We start from the raw sequence: 27,451 nt of genomic DNA on the forward strand, positions 1-27,451 counted from the left end.
CTTCTGGTAGAATATCTAATCTTATGCTTTCAGTGCTTAGATTATCACCGGTGTGAACTTGGCAGCCGCGAATTGGCAGCCAAATAGCCGAGAGATCCCGAACGCGAAATAGTATCTGAGGGAGAGTTTTCGCACATGCGGAATATTATATATTATGACGTTATTGTGTCAATCTACGAGGCATGTTTTTTAAGTAAGTACCGTTTTGGAATTAAAAAAAACGTGCAAAGATATCGCAGTAATTTTATTTTTACATGAAAGCCTGTACCTTAATCTACTTTTCTACTTAATTTCCGTGAATATTGAGGCACTTGTCATAACGTGGCACCAGTTTTTCAATACCCTCCTCATAAAATTCTGCCGCCTGACTGGTTAACCACCAGGTTATCACAACTGTTTTGACTTCGTTATCGTCTTGAAGACGCTGACCGCCCAGGTGTTTCTTCAAGTGCAGGAATAAATGGTAGTCACTGGGCGCCAGATCAGGGCTGTATGGAGGATGATCTAGAGTTTCCCATTTAAAAGATTTGATGAGATCTTTGGTCCGATTAGCCACATGTGGACGGGCATTGTCATGCAGCAAAACAATACCCTTACTCAACTTGCCACGTCTTTTGTTTTGGATTGCACGGCGCAGATTGTTCAATGTCTCACAATAAGATGCTGCATTGATTGTCTCATTACGAGGCAGAATTGTCCCAAAAAACTGTGCACTTGATTTTCCGGGCAGAAATTGTTTGCTTAAACTTCACTGTTTTGGGCGATGATGAATGTCGCCATTCCATGGACTGTTGTTTCGATTCTGGTGTGACGTAGGCCACCCATGTTTCGTCACCAGTAACAATTTTGTCTAAAAAATCTTCACCTTCATTGTGGTACTGCTCAGGGAAAGTCAATGCACTGCCTAAACGTTGGGTTTTGTGCAAATCCGTCAACATTTTCGGAACCCAACGTGAACACAATTTCCGGTAATTCAAGTTCTCGGTCACAATGCGATACAAAACACTACGAGAACATTGAGGAAAGTAGTCGCACAATGATGAAATTGTAAAGCGTCTGTTTTCTTTCACCTTTTCGTCCACTTTCTGCACCAAATCTTCATTAACGACCGAAGGACGCCCACTCCGTTCTTCATCATGCACATTTGTGCGGCCATCTTTAAATGCTCTCACCCATTTCCTTACCATTCCATCACTCATAATGTTTTGTCCGTAAACTTCACAGATCTCACGATGAATATCGATCGGTTTTACGTCTTTAGCACTAAGAAATCGTATGACAGCCCGTACTTCACAATCGGCGGGGCTCACGATTGTCGGAGGCATCTTAAACACTCAATAAACAACGTATACAATGAAGAATCAGACTGTACTGGCGTCTGTGCATAGACAAGAGATGTAGGTAACCAGCGCGCATGCGCGGAACGCCGACCGTAGCGCTGCGGCGGCGGAATCGCAAAACGGTACTTACTTAAAAAACATGCCTCGTATTATAGCCCTTGGATATATCCAACAGAAGAGTTTAATTTGTATAGTAGCCGAATAATATTGGAAACACATCTTAAAAATTAATGAGAAGTATATTCAAGGGTACTTACATTAACACAATATTTGAAACAATCATAGAATTATTTCGATTCATTTCAAAAAAGGCCAAAAAAGTACACACCTCTAAATTAATGTGTTTGGTACGACTGATCGTTCTATATTGGAATGTATACAATTTACTTACAAACCCTTGAATTTTAAAAAAAAATCTAATTACGCATTCCGGCTTAATTTGAGAAGAATACACCTCTAAATTTTGTGTATTAAAAGGAATATTTATGTTTATCATACTTCCGTTTTCAAATTTACTTGCAAACCCGTAAGGGGGTAGTTAAAGGCTTAAATAAAAAAAATCTAACTACGCATTCCGACTTAATTTGAGAAGAATACACCTCTAAATTTTGTGTATTAAAAGGAATATTTATGCTTATCATACTTCCGTTTTCAAATTTACTTGCAAACCCGTAAGGGGGTAGTTAAAGGGTTAAATAAAAAAAATCTAACTACGCATTCCGACTTAATTTGAGAAGAATACACCTCTAAATTTTGTGTATTAAAAGGAATATTTATGCTTATCATACTTCCGTTTTCAAATTTACTTGCAAACCCGTAAGGGGGTAGTTAAAGGGTTAAATTTAAAATAATCTAACTACGCATTCCGACTTAATTCGAGAACCTCTAAATTTTGTGTATTAAAAGGAATTTGTTTGCTTTCCACACTTTCGCTTTCAAACTTACTTGCAAATCAGTACGGGGGTAGTTAAAGGGTTAAATTTAAAAAAATCTAATTACGCATTCCGACTTAATTTAAGAAGAATACACCTCTAAATTTTGTGTATTAAAAGGAATTTGTATGGTTTCCACACTTTCGCTTTCAAACTTACTTGCAAACCCGTACGGGGGTAGTTAAAGGGTTAAATTTTAAAAAATCTAATTACGCATTCCGACTTAATTTGAGAAGAATACACCTCTAAATTTTGTGTATTAAAAGGAATTTCTATGGTTTCCACACTTTCGCTTTCAAACTTACTTGCAAACCCGTACGGGGGTAGTTAAAGGGTTAAATTTAAAAAAATCTAATTACGCATTCCGACTTAATTTGAGAAGAATACACCTCTAAATTTTGTGTATTAAAAGGAATATTTATGCTTATCATACTTCCGTTTTCAAATTTACTTGCAAACCCGTAAGGGGGTAGTTAAAGGGTTAAATTTTAAAAAATCTAATTACGCATTCCGGCTTAATTTGAGAAGAATACACCTCTAAATTTTGTGTATTAAAAGGAATATTTATGCTTATCATACTTCCGTTTTCAAATTTACTTGCAAACCCGTAAGGGGGTAGTTAAAGTGTTAAATTAAAAAAATCTAACTACGCATTCCGACTTAATTTGAGAAGAATACACCTCTAAATTTTGTGTATTAAAAGAAATATTTATGCTTATCATACTTCCGTTTTCAAATTTACTTGCAAACCCCTAAGGGGGTAGTTAAAGGGTTAAATTTAAAAAAATCTAACTACGCATTCCGACTTAATTTGAGAACCTCTAAATTTTGTGTATTAAAAGGAATTTGTATGCTTTCCACACTTTCGCTTTCAAACTTACTTGCAAATCAGTACGAGGGTAGTTAAAGGGTTAAATTTAAAAAAATCTAATTACGCATTCCGACTTAATTTGAGAAGAATACACCTCTAAATTTTGTGTATTAAAAGGAATATTTATGCTTTTCATATTTCCGTTTTCAAATTTGCTTGCAAACCCGTACGGGGGTAGTTAAAGGGTTAAATTTAAAAAAATCTAACTACGCATTCCGACTTAATTTGAGAAGAATACACCTCTAAATTTTGTGTATTAAAAGGAATTTGTATGCTTTCCACACTTTCGCTTTCAAACTTACTTGCAAACCCGTACGAGGGTAGTTAAATTTGACGGTAGTTTGCAAGTAAGTTTGAAAGCGAAAGTGTGGAAACCATACAAATTCCTTTTAATACACAAAATTTAGAGGTGTATTCTTCTCAAATTAAGTCGGAACACGTAATTAGATTTTTTTTTTTAAATTTACCCCTTTAACTACCCTCGTACGGGTTTGCAAGTAAGTTTGAAAGCGAAAGTAAAGGCAAGTAAATTTGAAAACGGAAGTATGAAAAGCATAAATATTCCTTTTAATACACAAAATTTAGAGGTGTATTCTTCTCAAATTTAGTCGGAATACGTAATTAGATTTTTTAAAATTTAACCCTTTAACTACCCTCGTACGGGTTTGCAAGTAAGTTTGAAAGCGAAAGTGTGGAAACCATACAAATTCCTTTTAATACACAATATTTAGGGGTGTATTCTTCTCAAATTTAGTTGGAACACGTAATTAGATTTTTTTTAAATTCAACCCTTTAACTACCCTCGTACGAATTTGCAAGTAAATTTGAAAACGGAAGTATGAAAAACATAAATATTCCTTTTAATACACAAAATTTTGAGGTGTATTCTTCCCAAATTAAGTCGGAATACGTAACTATATTTTTTTAAATTCTACACTTAAACTACCCTCGTACGGGTTTGCAAGTAAGTTTGAAGGGGAAAGTGTGGAAACCATACAGATTCCTTTTAATACACAAAATTTAGAGGTGTATTCTTCTCAAATTAAGTCGGAACACGTAATTAGATTTTTTTAAATTCAACCCTTTAACTACCCTCGTACGGGTTTGCAAGTTAGTTTGAAAGCCAAAGTATGAAAAGCATACAAATTGCTTTTAGTACACGAAATTTAGAGGTGCATTCTTCTCCAATTAAGTCGGAATATAAAATAAGATTTTTTTTAAATTTAACCTTTATAACTACCCCCGTACGTTTTTGCAAGTATAATTTTACAGCGGGGGTACGGAAAACTATCGGCGGTACGTACACAACATTTTTATGTGTGCACTTTTCAGATAAAGTATAAATACAAAATATTTTTTTTAATTTACCCCCATTACTACCCTCGCAAGGATTTGCAAGAAAATTTGAATACGGGGGTTTGGAAAGGGTATAATTTCCCTTTAGTATATTAAATTTAAGGGTGTTTACTGAAAAAATAAAAATAATTATCTGATTGCTTCCAGTGGCGGATACAGAGGGGGGCCCATGAGGCCCGGGCCCCCCCTAAAATCTGTAAATTGTGTTAAATATTAGGCTCTTTGCTTAAAAATGACGCCCTAAGAAGCATATTTTACATTACTTTTTATTTTGGACCCCCCCTAAAATAAATTCCTGTATCCGCCCCTGATTGCTTCTAATATTATGTTGTTTTACACTATTGAACTGCTCTTGTTAAATTGAGGATCTGCGAGAGTAACTCCTTCTGGAATGTTCACCCGTTGCTTTGCGAATGATTTTACTGGTAAATTGTCTGTTATACTTGGAATCACTAAGCAGTCTAGTGTAGTCGTATACTTTCCATCGCATGAAGTTATCTCAGTGTTTGTTTGATATTGTTTCTTTGAAGAAGATTTTCCTATACCAACAACACACATATTTATTTTATTGCATTTCAAGTTTAATCGATTGCATTGCATTGCAACTTCTCGGTTATGAAATTGCTTTGAGCACCACTGTTTAGCAAAGCTCTACATTGTAATAAATTGCCCCTTGAATCCTTGACCTTTACCATAGCCGTTGACAATAGTACTAGACCTTTTTCAACTTCATATTCATTGTCCTTTTCCATTGTGTGCATAACCGTCGTACTAGTACTCCCTTGAGGTACTGGTTGAGCATTGCTTCTTTCCTCTTTGTTTTTTGGCCTCTCCTCATTGTCCTTGTCGCTGTGCAGCAAAGTGTTATGCTTTTTTCCACATTTTTTGCAGCCTGAATGTGAACATTCACTAACTCTATGCGAGGGTCTTAAGCAATTGTAACATAAACTTAACTTTCGTACTTGCATCGATCTCTGATCACTTGTCAAATTCTTGAATTTATCATATTGATATATTGCATGTCCATCTTTGCAATAATAACACATTCCTCCTTTATCGATAGTTGTGAATGCATTTAACTTTCCCTTTGCTCTATTGTCTCTTTTCTCATAACTTCTGGAAGTGCTTTTATTTGTTATTTCTAGCTTTTCTAAAAGATCACATCTTTGTTTCAGAAACTTGTTCATGTCATTCATTGTGGGTAGATCATCCTTAGAATCATATAATTCCCATTCTCTTCTAGTGGTCTTATCCATTTTCTGGGATAATAAGTATATTAAGATTCTGTCCCAAGATGCTGTGGGTTCCCCTAGAATTTTGAATGCTCTAATATTCTTCGTAATTGCGTCATAGAATGCTCTTAAACTTCCATGATTCTCTGTATCGATTGTTGGATAGTCAAACAACGCTCTAATATGATTATGAATTAATAGAGCCTTGTTTTCATATCTGTCGTATAGTAGCTGCCATGCAGTATCGTACTTTGCCTCAGTGACTTGTATTGTTTCAATTAAATTTAGTGCCTCGTCTCTTAAACATGATTTTAAATAATAAAATTTTTGTACCTTAGTTAGTGATGTTGTCATGTACAAGAGCATTGAAACCATCCTTAAATTCTAACCACCCATCGTAGTGTCCATTAAACTGTGGTAATTTCAGAGCAGGTAATTGTACAGCTCTTTGTGGCTCCATAGCAGTACCATTTTGTCTCATATCTGTACGATCTGGTGATTTTACTTGTAATTCAGCACTACTGATAAAATTTGCAATGCAATATTTCATGTCACCTATAAGACTATAATATAACGACTCAAAACTCACCCGTTCTTGCTCTTGCTCTTCTAAGTTAATTTCTGGATATTTCTCTACTTCGTTTTGTTTTTCACTGAATTCTGTTAACAAAGGCTCTAATTTTAACACTCGAAAATCTAATTCTTGTATAATTCTCATGTCGATGGATTCTGGGAGGAGATTGTCAAAGTACTTCTTGTTTCGCCATAACATTTGTATTATTTGCCGGCATTCTGTTATTAGTTTATCCAGTTCACTCATTATTGCTATTGTCTTTTTATAATAGAATCAATATCAGTCAATATTAAAGGAAAAAAGGTAGGTAAACGATAAAAAATGGAAATTGAAAGAAATAGGAAACTCACCCCCTGCCGATGCTGGAACCTTGTAATCGAAAATGGCGTCGATTCGATCGATTGCCTTCTATTTCTATCGCTTGCAATTGTATTTTCCACTTGTTCACTTCAACGTTGTGGAATCCGGCTAGTTTGGACCAATGTTGAGCTAGCTCCAATGTTGGGACTGTAATTTCTACTTTATAACCCACCTTTTTTCTATTGAATATCTTTCCTGATTATAACTAAAGAAAATTAATTCGACAAAAACTTTTTCGTTCTTTTTCGATCGGCTTCATTGACACTATTGACAGTTCTTTTCTTTCTCTCTCTCTCTCGTATACTTCCGCTACGGTTTCGCGCGCAAAATTTAAAATTTAAAAATTAAGATTTGGCCACAACAAATATTCCAACTTTTCGATCCCTAGGGATAGGGTCTCAGAGTGAGTGGTATCAAAACGGCAATTCTGTTAATTGGAGTTCGACAAGCGGTCATACTCGCCACTTCAACCAACCAGGTAGGTACAGTGACCAAAAATACCGCATAAGCGGGAATACGACACTTTGGACTGGGACACTTTTTTTTGCCGCGATTACAAGATCGCGGTATTTCTCTGGAACGGTCGCTATTGAAACGCGACTAATTAGGAACCGGTATTCCCATCACTAATACGAACTAAATCTAAGAAGGAAAGGTACTGTAATTTTGCTTATTTAGCAAAACTTTTAATCTGAGTGTTATTTTACTTCAATAACTCAAAAAACGCAGATTGCGTTATTGAGAAATACGTTTGGGCAAGTTGAGTAGTTGTACTGAAAATGTGGCGATGAGTGGTCTCTAATTTTGATGTTCATGCTGACTTATCTAAAACCGCCCTTGATGATTCAGGTGTGATTCAGGACTGGATGCAGATCCTTTGCACTCCCCTCTTATGCAATTTATGTTCCCAGTGCAAATGACATTTGTCTAGATCTCTGTAGTGTTATGTAAATGCTCGAGAATTTATTTTTGGACAACGTTCCCCATGAATAAACGAGTAAATGACGAGAATTTATAATTAGCGCAAAGAAAGTAGGTTGGAAAATGAATCAGTTTTTTTATTTTATTCTGAATTTTCTCGTTTTTTTTATTTACAATTTGACTCAAAATTCAAATTGTCGTTATGAACCTCATGTAACAATTTCAAATAATCCATATGCGAAAATGTCAAAAGTTGACATACGATATGTCATTCTATTCGGAGTGTCATTTTCTATCAAATAAAGTAAAAAAATACCAAGGGTGTAATTTAAAAATCAAAAGTTGTAGTTATTTCCGGTGAAATAGGAAGTGACCAAAAACTATTGAATACATCAATCAGTTCTAATTTATGTCCTATACTAACATACCAAATCTCGTTTTGTTATATGCAAAAATAAAGTTATAGAGGTGAGCCACTTTTGATACGCACCGGGTATATCTTATTGTAAAATTTTCTGTTGCTTATAAAAAAAAACAGTACTTTATTGAACAAAACCTAGGAATACAGAAAAAATATTCATACAGGCTCATCCTTTCATTACATCTATATCACAGATCAATCAAATATAATTATAGATAATTTTTTTTTTAAGATAAAGTTACACAACATGATAAAAGATACTTGTATTATTTTACTTAACCTTAGAATACATACACAATAAAGCTTACAAGTACGCAATTTACAAGTTTACAAGTGTACAAGTTTAGAACATAAATTCTATATACAAATAAAAAAAAAACAATCAGTCTACGAATCCTGTCAGAGCAAGTCTACTTTTATTTTCCTACCCCTTGTCCTTGAAAAATATATTTTTTGAGTTGTACTTTGAATGTTAGCATATTTAAATTCAACGTTAAAGAATCTGGGAGTTCGTTGTACAACTTAGCTCCATTATATGAGATGGAGGTTTGCCCCTTGCAGGTGAGCATTTTAGGCAGATTTACATCATTATGCCTCCTAGTGTTGTGATCATGCACCTGGGCCCTCCTATCAAATTTGAGGACAGAGTGTTTGGCATTTAAAATAATTCCATGTATACATTGACACACCTGAAACTTGTAGATACTATCAACCGACATTATATTGTGATTTGAGTACAGATCCATTGTGTGATACCTAACTGGTAGTTTGTATATATTTTTTATGGCTCTGTTCTGCAATGTTTTTATTGGTTTTAGTAAAGTTTCATTTGCCGTTGACCATATCATATTTAAATATTGGAGATGACTATGTACCAATGAAAAGTAAGTGGTCTAAGAAGTTGTATTGGAAGGACTGAGCTTAGCCTTCTGAATATCCCTATTGGAGAGACTATTTTTTTTCTTATGTAATTTATGTGCTCATTCCACGACAGAGTCTCGTCTATCAGAAGGCCCAGGTACCTGATCACACCACTATACGGCAATGTTATATTTTCAAAATTCAATGATGTATTATTATTGATTTTTCTACTGGAGACAAACATATAGTTAGACTTTTTGTCATTCAAGGTTAACTTATGTGAAGTAAGCCATCTTTGTACAATTTTTAAATCAACCATAATCCTAGCTTTTAAGTCGTCAACTGATTCCCCAATATACATGATCAGGGTGTCATCTGCATAAAGAAATGGTTCCCCACTTAGTTTTAAGTTGGATATAGAATTCATAAATATTAGAAATAATGTGGGTCCCAGTATTGAATCTTGGGGAACTCCACAGATGACATTCTTTAAGGAACTATTTTTGTTTGAAATATTTACGCTCTGTTGGCGGTTTGATAGGTAATTAGAGAACCAGCTCAACGACACATTATCAAGCCCTAACCATTTCAACTTTTGTAAAAGAATACCATGGTCCACCGGATCAAACGCCTTGCACAAGTCAAGCGACACCAGAGCACATATCTGTTTTTTGTCTATATTTAATTGAATTTTACTTATTAAGTCAACAACAGCAGCACTAGTATCGCTCGACTAACGAAAACCGTATTGGCGGTCATAAAGAAAATTTATTCTATCCAAAAAAGCGACAAGCTGGGTGTTAACTATCCTTTCAATAATTTTTGAGAAAACTGATAATATACTTATAGGTCTATAGTTTTGCGGAAATTCACGTTCTCCCGATTTAAACACTGGCACAACTTTTCCTATTTTTACGTTATCCGGCACTTACCACTAGAAAGAGATTGGTTCACAAGCTTTGCAAGAACTGGGCAAAGCGCATCAATGCAGTTTTTTACAGTTTTAATTTCGATATTGTCTAAGCCATGGGCTTTCGCCGTATCAAGATCTAGTATACATTGTTTAATCTTCTCTTCAGTGACAGTTTCCAATACAAACTTTTCAGGGTTCTTTTTTTCAAGTTCCGTATCAATATCTACCGGCTGGAGTTTTGAGGATAGTTCAGGTCCAATTCTCACAAAGTAGCTCTTCACATATCAGCTCTTCACATATCTCTATTTCATCAGTTATTTCCCTATTGGAGATTTTTAATGTTGTTATAGTGGGTCTGTTTGTGTTTCTCTTATTGTGTACTATCTCATTAATAGTTTGCCATTGCCTTCGGGCATCACCCTCAGACTTTTCAAGCTGCAATGTGTAATAGTTTTTCTGAGCCAGTTTAACCATTGTTTTTACTCTCCTATTTGTTTATATGTATTTCTCTTTCAGAAAAATACTTTCTGGGTGTTTGTTTGATTTTTTATAATAGTAATCCCTTAAAAAAAAACAATCACGATCTAGAGCAACTTCATTGCTCTAGAAATCTCTGGTGTAAACCATGGCCCAGACCCATTAGAAACTTTTATTCTTTTCTCCTTGTATTCAGTGTTTTGTGTAAAGCATTGAACTATATGTTGATAATTCTCGTTTATATTTGTATTAATTGAGAATGTTTTATTTAGTTCCATTAGGTCAGTCTTGATTTTTTCCATATTTATTATTTTCTTTGTGTAGTATAGGCGCTTGTTTTTTACTTCTTCTTTAAACATCAATTTCAGTAACTGTAAATCATGATCACTAAGGGTGTTACCAACAATTCTGAGGTCCATTGGAATATCAATAGCATTTGTTAGAATATGATCTATCAGTGAGGTTCGATTTCTAGTAGGAATTGTCCGGTTGCAGTGATAAAAGCCATTCCCCATACAAAGGTCATTGTAATTTCTACTATTAGTATTATCACGTAATAAGTCTATGTTTAGATCACCCACCATGATCAATTTTTTGTTTTTGTAAGTTGTAAACTCCCTCTCCAGGATCTGTAACGTTTCATTCACATCAGCTAAGTTCCTGCTCGGATTGTACAAGGCTCCTATGTATATCTTCAATTCCGCCAGCCCCACTGCTATATATGAAACGTTGTTTTTATTTAGCTTTTTTACCAGATTAAACTGCAGAGGTTCCCTTATAAATATTGCACATCCACCACCCCTTTTGTCTCGATTTGCATACGCTGCTTCATAACCTGGTAGGTTAAAAAATTTTTGGTCATTTTCTGAGATTCATGTTTCTGTCACTACAATTATGTCAATCCCCCTCCCAAGCTGACCCATGAGGGCTTCCAATTCATTGATTTTGTTTTTTAATGATCTCGCATTCATGTACAATATAGATATCCCCGGCAGGGATTCTTGCTCAGAACTCCTAATGTAGTCACTTACGGAATCATGTTTCCTGGCAGAGACATTAGTCAACATAGTGAGATTCACCATTAACTGGTTCATGGACTCTTCAATAAGTCTATCTGTTCATTGCTCTTGATTTTTACAATTTCTGAAGTGTCCGATTTCCTACAGAAAACTGATCCATATTTTTGCCAAACAAATTTAAATCCATGTTTCTTCAAGCTTCGTGCATTCCCATATAAATGTCTTACTTCTTGAGGCATATCTTCATTTACAAAGATGTTTCGGTTATCCCCAGGCAACTGTAGCTCCCCAGAGGTTATCTTCCCTTTCCCTTTTCTTCTTTGTAGTACCAACTTGCACTTGTCCTCAGAATTGAAACTCACTAGAAGTGGTTTTATTGGCATTTCGCTGGGTATTGTTTTTATTGAGAATTCACTATCCTCCACGTTGACTTCCAGCATATTGAGAAGCTTGATAACATTTGACCTATCATGTGTTTCTTCACTCTGTAGACCCATTATAACCAGGTTTTTACTTCGATTATTGTTCGTATGCTCGTCTTTTATTTTTCTTATGTCCAGTTCCATTTGCTGAATTTTTTGTTTCAGAGAAGAGCATTCTTTTTTTAATTTATTATTTTCAACAACACCATCCTTTATAGTGTCCTTTATTTCCTCTACTGTATGATTATTAAATGTCATTGCAGTTTCCATGTTGTGCAACTTTTCCAAAATATCCTTTAACAAGTCGTCAGTGCTTTGTTTTGAATCTGTCAAGCGTCCCTTTTTCTTAGGTTCGGGTAGCGGTTTACTCTTCTTTTTTCGAAACTTGGCTTCAGTAAGTGTTCTTCCTGTTTGGCTTGTGACCGATAAGTACTCGTCGTCGGAGCCATTGTCGTCTTCAGAAGAAGAGGAGTCCAATATAGTAGCCCCTTGTTCTTAAAAGAAGTAGAGGGTTCACTAACCTCAAACTTTTTGCATGTGTCGCAAATCCATTGGATTTTTGTCCTCCTTTTGCTTTCCAGGTCCTTCTTTTTTATTGGAGTGCATGTAAGATGAACCCATCTCGCACATTTACCACAACACTGTATTTTATATCCCGTTTTTCCTATCTTTTTCGAGCAAATTGGGCAGAGCAAATCTATCGCCATGTTATTAACTTAACTTAACCTTATAAGTTTTACCATCAATTGTTTGGTGTTTTATAATCCGAAGAGGGCTTTGAATGTGTAGAAAAATTCATCTTAAAATTATATTTCCAAAAAAACACGAATTGGAATTTTATGGAGAATAAACTGAGCCAGAATATATGCAATATTTCAGTTCAAAATACAGTTTTAATGAAAACGTATTGCATATTTGGTATCACTCTGTTAAAGTATTTTTAAACATCATTGTCTTCATCTTTTTTTAAAGACTGGCGTGAAAATTTGATATGAAACTATTTTGGAAAACAGGACTCACTCTGTATAGTATATTGTTATTTGTTAAGTGTTGTAATGTTTAATTAAATTAAAATATTTAATTAAATATTATGTTAATTAAATTTAAATATGTAATCAAGACTTTATTACCTTATCATCTATCTTACACTTTGATCTGAATATAATTTTATACTCACTTTAAACATGATAAATTAGAGATCAAAAATGTACTTACGATCATATTTCATTTGATTTCCTCCTTCACCAATAACAAAATTTGACGTTTGCTGCGGTGGATTGTATTGATATGCCATCACTTCTGGTGATCTATAATCAGCTTGTCTTTTTTTCCTCGAATTTTTGTTTAATCTTCGGTTTATATTTCCGTCGTTTTTTACTTCTCTGACTTGGGGAGGTAAATTGTTTTCTTGTGGATTGACTTGATACGAGCTGGTATAATTGGTTTGATATAAGGCAGGTTGATTTTCCGGTTTGAATGGTGATATAACAGATTTTGGAGAATTGTCATTTACTTGTTCTTGGATTGGAGGGTATTGTTGGACTGGGGGTGGATTTGGAATATTTTCGGGATAAGAATTATACTGATGGTCATACGGTTTAAAATTGTGTATTTTAGGAACTGATGGATCAGAAAATTTATTGTCAGGATACGCTAAATTGCGTGGTATGTTTGAAATGGGATTTTCTACATACTGAACTTTGTTGGGTTGATTCATTTGTGTATATTGTCTCGATTCTTGGGTATATGGAGGATTGAGACTGTTAACAACACCTAAAAAGAGCATTAATATTCAGCAACGTACAGTATCTTAAGCAAGGGCAAATATTTTCAGGGCTAGTAGATCCCGATAAAAGAAACATATTTTCTCTTTAACGTCTTTTAAATAACTCCCAAAACAGCTGAAATATTTTACTTAAAAAATTAAAAAAAATATTTTTTGCATACATTTTCAGAACCACTTGATCTTTTCTGTTTTTTTTTTCTTGTAAATGTAATCTACTAAAGAAATTATGTTTTTAACTAAAAACCAAAAATATTTCAAATTTAAAAAAAAATCGCCAAAACTCCTTATAGACGTGTTCCTGGGCTCGAAATGCAACTACCCCTAAAATTATTTGCACTTATTTAAGACTCACTATGTACATATATTAAATTTAGTGTAGTCGTATCGTTATTTCTGTTCTCCCCAGGCCCCAGCCGTCGGCTTATATACCCACAGGTGAATAGTTCCCGAATAGTCCGTTAGACGTTAGATCATTAGGTGCATAGAGAAGGTTTAGAATGTTCTCGTATGTACTACTCCATTCCAGTGGAACTCGATTGTTCTCGAACGTTCGAATGAATCATAACGGTGTCTATTCTTTAATGCGATATTAAGGTCATATGGGGGCGGGACATATTAGTTAGTTAGGTTATGCTGAGTCCACACGGGTCCGCAACAATATATTACGTCAATGGCGTAACTAGAAATTTTGAATTACCCCGCAACTTTCCGCCATCAAAACCTCGCCCTAATATTACCTCAATTTTTAACAGGTCGGCCGGAGCTCTTTATAACAGAGCCCCCCCGCAACCGCTGGGGGTCCTGGTCAGGATTATCCGTGACTTTGCAACTTACTAGACGTTGGTACAATATGATCGAAAAATAAACGGCGCCAGCGATGGCTATGAAATGAAGAAAGCTGTCATTTTATATGTAAGATTATAAGGGAAATGTCCTCAATCGTCTTTTCCAAGCCAACTGGACGCCGTTTTTTTTTCTATTATATACGGTACATATACTACCCAAAGCAAAATATACCAGACCAATGCAGCCAACGTGTTGACTCATATGCAAGCGCCAAGACCAACTCCTTTTAATGGGCGTATTCAGTAAACACACCGGTTAGTCCACCGATGCAGAAAATTAAATTGAATGCCCATGGTAACTCACCGGTTGATTCTCTACCATACCCAATGACTAAAGAATCCAAGGATAAATAACACCCGAGAGCAAATTGTGACGATGTCACCAATCAGTGTCGTGGCACATATTTTTCTTAACCTAGCTGTTTGAAGCAATATTTATATTTTTTGATAATTGTTTTGACTACGCCTATTATCATCCTAATTAATTACGAAAAAAACGTATTAAAATGTTAACAAAAGGTACAAAACTAGTATCGACGTATAGCACATATCAAGTACATATAGATGTTTATTGAAATTGAAGAATAATTATCTAATTCAATAAGAAAACGCTAAAAAGTTGGAGTGAACTGTTTATTTACCTATGAAACGTAACTCCTGGCTCTTTCTTCTCGCTGCTGCTTTTACACTTGAAAGCTGAACAACTAATCACCATTGTAATAAAGTTTATACAAAGTTTACTACACACAAACTATTAAAAATCGTTAAAATTGTCGCTGGTGACCAAATGATGACTCATTGTTTGCCACCAAAACAAACAAAAAAAGGTCACAAATTCTGCTGCAGCCCGTATAGGGGCGTTACATGTCCTTATATTCTTTAGTCATTGACCATACCTGTAACTTGATCGTTCAATGAAAAGTTATCGGTAGGTCTTTACCGGTTAATACCGGTGTGTGTTTACTGAATGCGCCCAATGTGTCTTGAAAAATCCGACAACAGACGGATTCAAATACGTTTAAAATAAAGTATACGGAGGGTACCGCTTAAATTCCTGTCCCGATATTGAAGGATAGCTATAGAATTTAAATGCATTTCCTACATAAATCTATCCTTGTGTTGTAGGAGGTTTGACTAAACAAGGGTGAACCTATGTCTTGAAACCATTCGACTCGATTTTCTGTCCTCCTTCAATACTGGGACGTAAATACATTGCTCTTATGGGGAGGCCGTCGTATATTTTATTTAAACGTATTTGGACGGATCGGTCGCCAATTCTAGGGCTAACTCAGCCAATGCCGCCAACATGACCAATAGTCCCTTCTACCCGTTGACCATAAGCACTGCCCTACTAGATTGGCACAGCATTGACCAACGTGTAGAGGAGCCATTCACAATCGGATGGCTATAAACACTGGTCAGTAGTATTAGCACATACATTGGCCAATTTGTATATAGAAGCCATTAGATTGTTGCTATGAAGATAGTCCTGTTGTCGAGTGTTTGCCGCCTACTAATATGTGTATTTCGTACATTTTCTTTAACAAGTATAATAAGCTATTTATTACAGAGGTGGAATGAGAGTTTTGCCTTTTTTATATAGTATTCTATCGTACAAAAAAAACGGCGTCAAAGAAGGCTGTGGAATGACAATCGATGATAATTTTCCAAGTAATAAGTTTCCTAATAAAGTCCTAGACGTCATTACTTGGCCCACATACTCTTCTTTATTTTTAATGGAGCTTACTGCCTGGCCTTAAGAAGGTTGTAAGTTATTTTTATACTGAGTAAAAATGATTTTTAAATGGCGTAGTTCAAAATTCGAGAAAAAAATATTATTTTGGAAATATATTTGTGTGTCTGGAAAAGTTCTATCCTTTTTTAATCCTTATACAGGGTGTCCCAGAAATAAGTGCAAAATTTTAACAGGTAGTATATTACGGTCTCAGAAACACGTCTATGAGGTTTTTTTGCAAAAAAAAAATTTGAAAGAAAATTTGGAATTTTTTGAAAAAATTTTGAAAATTTTTTTAGTTTTAAGTTAAAAAACATAATTTCTTGAGAATACGGCAACATAGGGAGTAGATTAAATTTACATGAAAGAAAATCCAGAAAAGATCCAGTGGTTCTTAAAATTTAAGCAAAAAAGCATTTTTTGTTTAAATTTTCAAAGTAAAATAACTCGGTTATTCTGAACTTACTTGAAAAACGATAAAGAGAAAAAATGTTTCTTTTGGCCAGTTCTACCACCCTTTAAAATACTTGCACTTATTTCTGGGGCGCCCTGTATAATAGTGTTAATTTTGACAAGTTTTATGTCAGTTTTCAGTAAATTACGTTTATATTGATCTCAGCACTATTATCATCGATTGTCATTCCACAGCCGTTTTCGACGCTTTTTTTCGGTCGTACGGTATTTATTCGATAAAAATCTACTGAGTGAAAAAAAATGCATTTTCGTGATTTTTTACGTAAAAAATATCTCTTGGTAAAAATGGGTACGAGCAACCATTTTCGAGATATGTCATTATTGACAAAAAATAAACATGTTGAGTAGATAGTTATTTGACTGAAATAGTTAATTTGGGAACTTTTTATTTTTTTAAATGAATTATAAATTTTTCTTTGCAAAATGAAGATAAAAAAGTTTCTGTTGAACTTTAGACAAAAACATTTCAAATTTATGATTTCAGTTTAATAATTATTTAGTCAACATGTTTAATTTACGTCAATGACTACAGGTATTGATAATTTCGATTCCAAAGACCTCGAGAACCATTACTCGTAGCGATTTTTACCAAGGGATCTTTTTTACGTAAAAAACGTCGTGAATGTATATTTTTTCATCCAGTAGTTTTATACAGGTACGGACGAAAAGTGATTGCTGTTCAAACCAGTTAAAAAATATACAGTTCGGACCACCCTGTATACGTCTGAATTATATCTTTCGATCCGTTTTTTTAAGTAATAAATATTGGGAAAATAAAATTACACTAAATCACCACAATACACCAAAACACTTTTACTTTTGCACTGGACTGGCATCATCAGCATGATGCTAACATGGTTAGCGAAACGCGCGTCCAGTGTAAAAGTAAATGTGTTTTGTATTGTGGTGATTTAGTGTAATTTTATTTTGCTGTGTAACACCAAAGGTTCCAACCCTCAACTGTAATAAATGTTGGGTAAATATCCATTTACTTTTTAAATCATAAATCCTTTGTTCCAAATTCCAAATGGTATTTTTGTCTTTTACTTCTTGTGTGTAGGGCTGATTGAGGTTTTGAATGACATTTTCAAGGTTTTCTATTTGGCTTGTTAAATCCGTAATTACTCCAGTTTTGTATTGGTCAGTATTTTGGTCATTAAACTGTGATTGAACCATGTTTGGTTTGCTAAAACCTTTTGGGTCATCTGCATATCCTACAAAATTATTATTTTTACATTTTTTATAAAAAACATGTCTATATTAGAGATGAGCAGCGATTTTATATCGCAATCGCAACCTGCGATTGACTCTCATAGGAAACTGCGACTGCGATTTCTTCTATTATCTATTTAGGAGTTTGAATTTAGGCAACCAATATTACTATAGTTGCGATTTGCAAGTTTACTGCGATTGTGATTCTGTAAACTAAAACCGTGATTACCTTCTATTTACGAGATTGAATTTTTAGGAGTTGCGATTTACAATTTTGTTGCGATTGTAATTTTGTGGTACATTGCGATTGAATTTTTTCTCTGATTTTATTTATTTATAGAGAAAGTATTATTTTTCTACGGCCAAGATCCGGGTGTTTCTTAAGAGTGGTTCGGCCCTATATCTTTTTTATTTTTTTTTTATATAAAAATGAGATTTGGTATGTGAGTATATAACATAAATTAGGATTGATTGACGTTGCAGATGTTAAAAAAACTTAAAAACTAAACAACTGATTTTTATTAACTTTTTTAACTGTTAAGCTATAGGTACATACAAAAACAATTATACAGGGTGTTTCAAAAACATGTGCCATCTCTCGTGAGGAGATTTCTCACATAAAAATAAGATTTGTTTTTCATATGAACATATGTCCGATTCTGCTTTGTTTCGCAGTTACAGGGTGTTAAAATCTTAATATTTTTTCGATTTATTATAATTTTCTTCCAAGTACTTTTAGCGTTCCGAATCAAATTTTGAGGGTAAAAGTTACTATTAATGTGACATATTTTAATGCTAAAAAAGTGTCGACATATTCACTGTAGGTTGGCCAAATAGTAATAATATCTAATAGTAATAATATTTAATAATAAATTAGGTAAAATATATAATTTATTAATTTAATTTTTATTTTAATTTTATTAATTGTAATTAATAAAATTGCGTTTATCTCATCAAGGAGGCCGAATTCGACAAAATATCAAGAGATAACTTTTAATTGACATTAAACGGCCAACACAATATTGATATCAAAAGAAAAAAAGTCAGTGGCAGACATGTTTTTTTTTAAAAATATTCCAGTTATTCTCCATATACACATCCCTGGTGAATATGGCAACAATTTTTTAGCTTTAAAATATGTCGTATTTATAGTAACTTTTACCCTCAAAATTTCATTGGAAACGCTGAAAGTACTTGGAAGAAAATTACAATAAATCGAAAAAATGATAGGACTTTAACACCCTGTAGTTACAAAACAAAGCAGAATCGGATCTATGTTGATATGAAAAATAAGTCTTATTTTTACGTGAGCAATCTCCCACGAGAGATAGCACATGTTTTTTGAAACACCCTGTATACCTAGTACCGCCTAATGAAAATAATATACCAAAATGCCTTTATTATTTGAAGTAGTTGAAGTTGTTGGGCATTTTGAAAAATCAATTAAAAGATAAAAAACGCTGCTGAGACTATCAAAATGTTGATCTAATAACAATTTGACGTTTAAACTATTACGTCAAAAGCAACTTTTTTCAAAGCCTACCATGACTTCACTGAATTGTCGTTTCTTGTTCACTGTTATTAATATCTTAATTATTAGATATTAATACATCTGGTATTATGGTATTCTGGTATATCGTCGGTTTTAAAATAAACTAACTCTTTCTATCTTATTTTTTGATTAGAATGGGCATAATCAAGAGGGCTACTGACACCGTGTTGTAAAAATAAGGTAATTAAGGGCTTATGTTTTGGTATTTATTGTAATTTTGCTAATATCTTCAGTTTGAAAGAAGATATCAAGATGCGGTTTTCGCTGACTTTTTAAGCTTTTACTACTCTTTACTATCAGCTAAAATTACGTATACTATCATCGTATTTAATTTTTTTGAAAAAAACGCGCTATGTTTGTTAAATTGTAAGAAAGCGCCCCCTAGCGTCTACGTTCAAAACCTTATTATTATTATTATTATTATGGTGTAATAAGGCCGAATTCGAGAAATGCTCTTTTAAACGAGCTGTCGATTATTGGATTCTGATCATCCAGAGTCCGGAGTTATTAACATTTAAATAAAGACAGATCTAACCTTCCCCCACCACTTTATTTTAGTAGATAGGGGAAAATAGTTCTAACAATAAAAATCCAAAATTTATTGAAGATTATGAAGCTATTATTTATAGTACCCATTATCTAGGCAAAATTCTGTAAAAATCATATTTTCTTATTTTCCATAGCAGTTGCGCCCTCTAGCGGCCGTTTTACAAACTTGAAAATAATTTCCAGCAATTCCCCATAGCCCCTTTAGTTACAAATATTTTTTTCGTAGGCCCTACGGCTAATACTTTCCGAGATACAGCCGAGAGCTATTCTTAGTGGGACACCCTGTACAATATTCAAATCGCAATCGCAGGTTGCCAATAGCAATCGCGAAGCATGGAAAAACCTGGAAAATTCCTATATCCAACACTGGACGGAACCTGGCTGAAAAAGAAGAAAAATCGCAGGTTACAGTCGCAGCGATTTAAAAATCGCAATCGCAGTTTCAATTGCGATTGGAGAATCGCAATTTTGCTCCTCTCTAGTCTATATTATACCTTCAAAAGGTTGTCCATAATTGTAAGCTTGTTCTGAAATCGGAAAAAACTGATTTCCATAATTTGTGTTTGTGTTCGTACCAGCTGGGGGTATCTGATTCATTGTAGAAGTATTATATCTATTATAAATATATCTATTATTATTTTGATATGCACTGTTCCACTGCTTATCGGCATCTTCAGCTATGTTACTTGGATAACCAGAAAAACTGCTTAATGGATTAGAATAATAGAAAGGTTTCGGATTGTTTGGAAACGACTCGTAATTACTGTAAGGTACGTAACTTTTGAAGCTTGGATCTTTATATAATCCAGCCATATTTCCGTCAACATTCTTATTTCCTTCGTACAACGGCCATTGATATTTGTAATTATTTCCACTAATGGCGTTGAATAAGTTAGGATTAAGTCGGCCATTGTAATAATTTTGAACTAATCCATAATTCGAGGAGGGATCTAAACTAGTTTGATAGCCATAGAAGTTTGGTTTAACGGAATATGGAATTATAGCAGGACCAAATTGAGGAGAAATTGCACTTGGAGGATAATTCTGATATTTCAAATTATTGTAATCGTACATCGGGTCGATGCTTTGCGGCATTAATTGTTTGGTACCTGAAATTTTTAAATTAAGTAAATATACAGAATTTTTCACACAATTCGTTTATTAAAAAAAATATGATCTAATCATTGTTCTAGTGACACCAAAATAGTTAAAAGTTGTTTTTTAGGATATGGGTCAAATAAAACTTTAGAGTTTTGTATTTACTCGGTTTATTTCCAAGCAAAAATGTCTCTTGCAACTTTCTTCTCTCTAACACCATTTTGTCACAATTTAAAAATAAATACATTTTTTAATGAGAATCTTAAATACAGCGAATTATCATAACTAGAGGGCAGAAAACACATGTGCATCGTCAGCTATCTTCATCACTTACATGCATGTGAATTTAAGTAGGCCGAGGTTTAGCTCCTTAAATACATTTTTAAAAAATTGATAAATTTAAACTAGAATTTTTTTTATTGTTAATAATAAAATTCTTAGTTTTAAGTTATAATAAGTCCCATATTTAAGGTTCTCATTAAAAAAATTATTTATTTTTAAATTGTGACAAAATGGTGTTAGATAGGAGAAAATTGCAAGACATTTTTTCTTGGAAATAAACCAAGTAAATAACAAAACTCCGAAATTTTTATTTTTATCAGTGGCGTACTATTTATTTTGAAAAAATTACTCGTATGCGTATCACATCTACGCTACTGGTTGAAACCAAAACCTCTTACTTTTACATTTAAAGTGTCTCTGTTAGGTAGACTCCTATAATAAAATTTTATAGCGATACCTTCAACTCTTAAAAAACTATTAAAGAATATCTTTAATTTTTCAAAAACTTTAACACCCTGTATCTTGCGTAAGAGGCATTTCCGACCCATAGTGTGCTATATCAAAATTAATATTTCGACGTCCCCCATCGTTCCCTGAAAGCATGACCAACTTACAGGAATCATTCTGTATACAGGGTGGTCCGAACTGTATTCCGGAAGCTTCAGCAGCATATTCTGCAGATAAAAATAAGTAAAAAACTTCCTATAAATGTATGTCCTAAAATGCTTAGTTTCGGAGATGCAGGGTGTAGAAGTTTCATTTTTATTTTGATTTTTTCTATATATAACAAATAATCTACGAGTAATGGTTCTGGAGATATTTTTAATCTAAATTATCAATACCTGTCATTGACATAAATTAAGCATGTTGTCTAAATAGTTATTAGACTGAAATCATAACTTTGAAATGTTTTTGTGCTAAAAGTTCAATAGAAACTGTTTTATCATAATTTTTTTGAAGAAAAATTTATGAAAAATATCTATACATACGTGGCGGATTTATCTCCCCAAAAAAATCCTATATGGGTATTTCGCCACTGCAAGAAAATCTACAAAATAAAAATAATAATTTAAGACATACATTTATACGAACTTTTTTAATTATTTTTATGTGTAGAATATGCTGCTGAAGTTTCCGGAATACAGTTCGGACCACCTTGTATATTGTCTTTTTCTGGACTACACACTTGTTTTAATCCCTTCTATCCATTCTTCCCCATCTTCTACAAAACCCTTCTTCCCCTTTTTCTAGCTTCTTTAAATCTCAAATTCGACAGATTCCCGAGAGCTACAAGTCAATTTTTTATGTCTTTCAGTAATTTAAAGCAAAAAATAACTTTAAAGTCAAATTTCGCTTATATCATCTTCGGATTTTTTTCGAAAAGCATTATGCTCGTAGATTTGTATAAAAATGCATCAAAACCAAAAAAGGGATCATTTACTTCTGCTTTTGCCATTGATATTTTTATTATAAAATTGAAAGTATTTTACTTAAAAACGGCTTAATATAGATCATTTTACACAAAATGTGTATTTAAAATTTATGTAGACTCCGCCGAAAATAAAACAAAATAGGCAATATGTCGTAACTTTCGGGTAAATTGGAAATACATTTTTTTAATTTAATTTAATTTAGTTTTTAAATGAAAGTAAATACAGGGTGGTGACAATTTCGATGCTCAACATTGGCATCTCAGAAACTACGAGAGATACGAATTCGGTTAAATGGGACAAAAGTTGCGTAATTAGAAGTTTGACAAACACCTATGAAGAAAACCCCGGTATCATGATTAGTTTCGGATTTTTGTCAAAAATATGAAAATAATACGTTTATATTAAATGACAATATCTTCAGAACTATTGTATCTATTGGAACGTAAGTTGGTAGCTTTATATTTTTGACATCGGCCAATTAGATGCCATTTCCAGAAAAATTTTAAGCCTTCTAGATTTCGCACAACAACAGTCAAGTTTTTGTTTTCTTATGGCCGCCATTTTGAATTTTTATACTGTTAGATAGGGCGAAAAAAAGTCTATACGGTGGTATCTAATTTTTATTCATTATTATGTAAATTCACTAAAAAAATAGATTTTTTCAAAATTCGCCGATCAAGATCAAGTCTGCCTTGGAAATCCAATTGACACTTTATATGTTAGCAAGTTATTTTTTGTTTATTCTATTAAGTGTCAAATCTGGATGCACAAAAATGATATAGTAGAGGTCAATACAGATCAATACAGAACCTAAAATTTTATTGTCAAGAATGCCAGCCCAGACGCTCAAAGAATATATTACTGTAGTCTGGTTTCTCTGCTTAATTTAATGCGGATTTTCTTCTGCATAATAATGTGAATTTTTTTCTGTTAAATGTACCAGAATTTGTAAATAAATATTCATCCGTCTATAATATTTTTCTAGAAAAAGGGCTCTTGAACACTTTTCCGGAACCATTTGCAAAATTCTAACCTTCCCTCGTGATCACCAGCATGTACAAAAAATGTAAATTTGATATACATTTAAATTTAAAGTTGTAATATTTATGTTTTTTGATAATTTCCCTACATAAGAATCACTTATACAACACTCGCGAGTTATTTTACTTTACTACTAGGCCAGTGCAAATAATTTTGAATTTGCAAAAATTTTTAGAAAGCTGCGACCATTGAAAATAGTTAGCCTTAGTAACCCTTATTAACATACTAAAAGTCCCCATTTGTCCGATGTGTGCGTCATCAAAAAAAATCGGCCGCCATCTTGAATTTTGGTACTTTTTGGGAAAAACTGTAAATAACTCGAAAACGGTGCGTTATAGCGAAAAACTTCGAGAGGTAAAAATTAAAGAGAATAAAAAACTCTATCAGAATCAATAAAGAATAGTTTATTATCCTAACGCAGTGACGTACAAATTTTTTTGAAAATCAAGCAATTTTTAAAAGGAATCACCGAAATGCAAATTAATATTTTTTCTTAGCTTATTACCAAATAACATGGATATTTAGCATCAATTCAACTAAAATACAGTCCTTGTGATATTTTCAAGAAATATTTATTGGTGGTTTAATAGTATTTCAAAATTAACAAAAATTGTCAAAGCTATCCTTTACTAAATACGTATTTACTAATAATGTGCGAAAGCAGCCTCCACCTTGTTCCGGTCGGGCCTATTTGCACTTAAACCAAGGTCTTTTTGTTACCATTTTGTAAACAACTTGTTTTTAAAAATACAATGACAGTTTGAAAAATTAGGCTACAGGTTGGAAGAAAAAAATAAAATGTAATAAATTACTTGCGAATATCTTTTTGACATAAATATCATCTACGATCTTAACCTAAGATCTTAACACTTATTCATTATGATAAATACATTATAAACATACCCCTACAAATCGAATAACAATAATTCAAATTATGACCATTTTAATAAAAATGTGTTACCAACTTGTAACCTAACTTTTCAAACAGTCATCTCTAGAAAAAAAATGAAATTTACAATTTTATTCGATTTGTTCTTCATCGACCGATATTTGTTTGTTCTCGCAATAAAATACCATTACAGTTACCACACAAGCATGAACATGGCATATTGGATTTTAAACATGTACCATTGCGATTAAAAAAAATAGTACAACAAAATATGATTTAACTGCTGGTCTATATTCTTGTGTCAGTGTCACGTAATTTTTAAAAAATGCCTCTAACTTCAGAGCAAAAATCGATTATATTTACGCGATTAAGGGATGGGGTTCCCATAAGGGACATTGCAGATGCATTAGGGATAAACAAAAAAACAGTGTTGTTGGCTAAACCCAAAAAAAATCAATATAATTCAAATATCATTATAGACCAGGAGTTCCATCTGGGACTACTAATTCTTGTACTACTTTTTTTTATCGCAATGGTACATAATTTAGTACATAGTAAATCATTTTCAATACAAATTCTGGTGCCACTGCGTTTGACATTGTTGTTGGAACTAAGGTATCCGTTTTTTTTTGCTCCATCCGCATTCTGTTGCCTCTTCTCCGTTATTTAGCTAATACTGCATTTATAAATAGGTCCTATAATAATGATTTTCAGCTGCGTTAGTTGTTGGAGGTAAGGTAGCTAAATCAAAATTTTTACTATAAGTACCTGACGAGATGTAAGGGCTTTATATTTAAAATACCTCAACTGATCTAAATCTTTTGCTAGCCTATGTCGACCATATAATGAAAATAAGAATGTATTTCCAGCTTCGACTAACTCAGATTTTTGTGCTGCAGGATCTAAAAAAATGGATGTAATTTGTCGCAAATGAGGATCTTTTTGCAACGTTTTGAAAGTCGCCAATTTACATTACATTTTATTTTTTTCTTCCAACCTGTAGCCTAATTTTTCAAACTGTCACTGTATTTTTAAAAAGAAGTTTTTTACAAAATGGTAACAATAAGACCTTGGCTTAAGTGCAAATCGCCCCGACCGGGACAAGGTGGAGACTGCTTTCGCACATTATTAGTACACATGTATTTAGTAAAGGATAGCTTTTACAATTTTTGTTAATTTTGAAATATTATTAACCCACCTATAAAAAATATTTCTTGAAAATGTCACAAGGATTGTATTTCAGTTGAATTGATGCTAAATATCCATGTAAGTTGTTAATAAGCTTAAAAAATTAGTAATTTGCATTTTGGTGATTCCTTTTAAAAATTGCTCGATTTTCAAAATTTTTTTGTACGTCATTGCGTTAGGATAATAAACTATTTTTTATTGATTCTAATAGAGTTTTTTATTCTCTTTAATTTTTACCTCTTGAAGTTTTTCGCTATAACAAACCGTTTTCGAGTTATTTACATTTTTCCCAAAAAGTACCAAAATTCAAGATGGCGGCCGATTTTTTTTGATGACGCACACATCGGACAAATGGGGACTTTTAGTATGTTAATAAGGGTTACTAAGGCTAACTATTTTCAATGGTCGCAGCTTTCTAAAAAGTTGTGCAATTTCAACATGGTGAAAGTCATAACTGCACTGGGGTATACTAGAAGTATCCGGATTTATTTAAATCTGAATGGCACATTAAAATCATTAAGCCTTTTAAAATATTGTCCTTTTGTTTCTTAAAGCTACCAGCAACTGCTAAATTTCTTGAAATCCTTGCGAAAATAGTACGTTGAGGCTGCGTCCTTTCAGAATACAATATTCTATTACTTGCGCATGCCATATCGGAATTTCTATTATTTTTAAGTAAACATCATACATAGGTATCTCGTGTTTCCTCACTTGTGAACATATTGTTGACTGTTAATACACTATTTACTATAAATTTTTGTGTCCAGATTTGACACTTAGTAGAGCACACAAAAATTAACTTGCTGTCATATAAAATGTCAATTGGATTTCCAAGGCAGACTTGATGTTTTGAGCGAATTTTTAAAATATCTTATTTTTTTAGTGAATTTACATCATAATAAATAAATATTAGATACCACCGTATAGATTATTTTTTGCTCTATCTAATAGTATGAAAATTCAAAATGGTGGCCATAAGAAAACAAAAACTTGACTGCTGTTGTGCGAAATCTAGAAGGATTAGAAAGTTTCTGAAAACGGCATTTAATTGGCCGAGGTTAAAAATATAAAACTACCAACTTACGTTCCAATAGATACAATAGTTCTCAAGATATTGTCATTTAATATAAACGCATTATTTTCATTTTTTTGACATACATCCGAAACTAATCAAGATACCGGGGTTTTCTTCATAAGTGTTTGTCAAACATCTAATTACGCAACTTTTATCCCATTTAACCGAATTAGTATCTCTCGTAGTTTCTGATATGCCAATGTTGAGCATCCAAATTGTCACCACCTACATACCTACCTTGAAAATACGCATTATATAGAAAAACACTCAGATCTGTATTGAAATTAGATCTTAAAAAGCTTTTAATGAATAGGTTGTGGGAGAATCCTGTACATGGGGTCATTAAAAAAATATTAAAAACTTACCCATTGCCTTCATAAAATTGTTCCAATTTTCTTTGCCATTAATACTTTCCTTTAGTTGCAGTAGTTGCTGTGGTGTCAAATTTGCTATCACATTAGCAGACAAACTTGGTTCGGGGCCTAAAAGTATGTTTGGTTAGGATTAAATTGAACAATTTTTGCTAGTAATTGGTTATTATTCTTTAATTAGCTCTTATAAGATTGTATTTTTTCTATTTCTATTTTGATAGA

General features: G+C 33.2%; 1 protein-coding gene across 4 annotated transcripts in view; it reads right to left on the reverse strand.

Annotated features, from left to right (window-relative positions):
- The window catches only part of LOC115874928, a 57,074-nt gene that overhangs the window by 7,482 nt on the left and 22,141 nt on the right, over nt 1-27,451 (reverse strand). For all 4 annotated transcript variants that reach the window (XM_030890229.1, XM_030890228.1, XM_030890227.1 and 1 more), the window contains 4 exons: nt 27,224-27,340; nt 20,347-20,961; nt 17,532-17,753; nt 12,915-13,472 (listed from right to left, as the gene is read on the reverse strand). In XM_030890229.1, coding sequence (XP_030746089.1) covers nt 12,915-13,472; nt 17,532-17,753; nt 20,347-20,961; nt 27,224-27,340 — 1,512 coding nt within the window. The remainder of the gene's footprint in view (nt 1-12,914; nt 13,473-17,531; nt 17,754-20,346; nt 20,962-27,223; nt 27,341-27,451) is intronic.

The sequence above is a fragment of the Sitophilus oryzae genome, unplaced genomic scaffold (assembly GCF_002938485.1).
Source record: "Sitophilus oryzae breed Bouriz unplaced genomic scaffold, Soryzae_2.0 scaffold_1307_pilon_pilon, whole genome shotgun sequence".
In the NCBI taxonomy this organism is placed as follows: Eukaryota; Metazoa; Arthropoda; class Insecta; order Coleoptera; family Curculionidae; genus Sitophilus; species Sitophilus oryzae.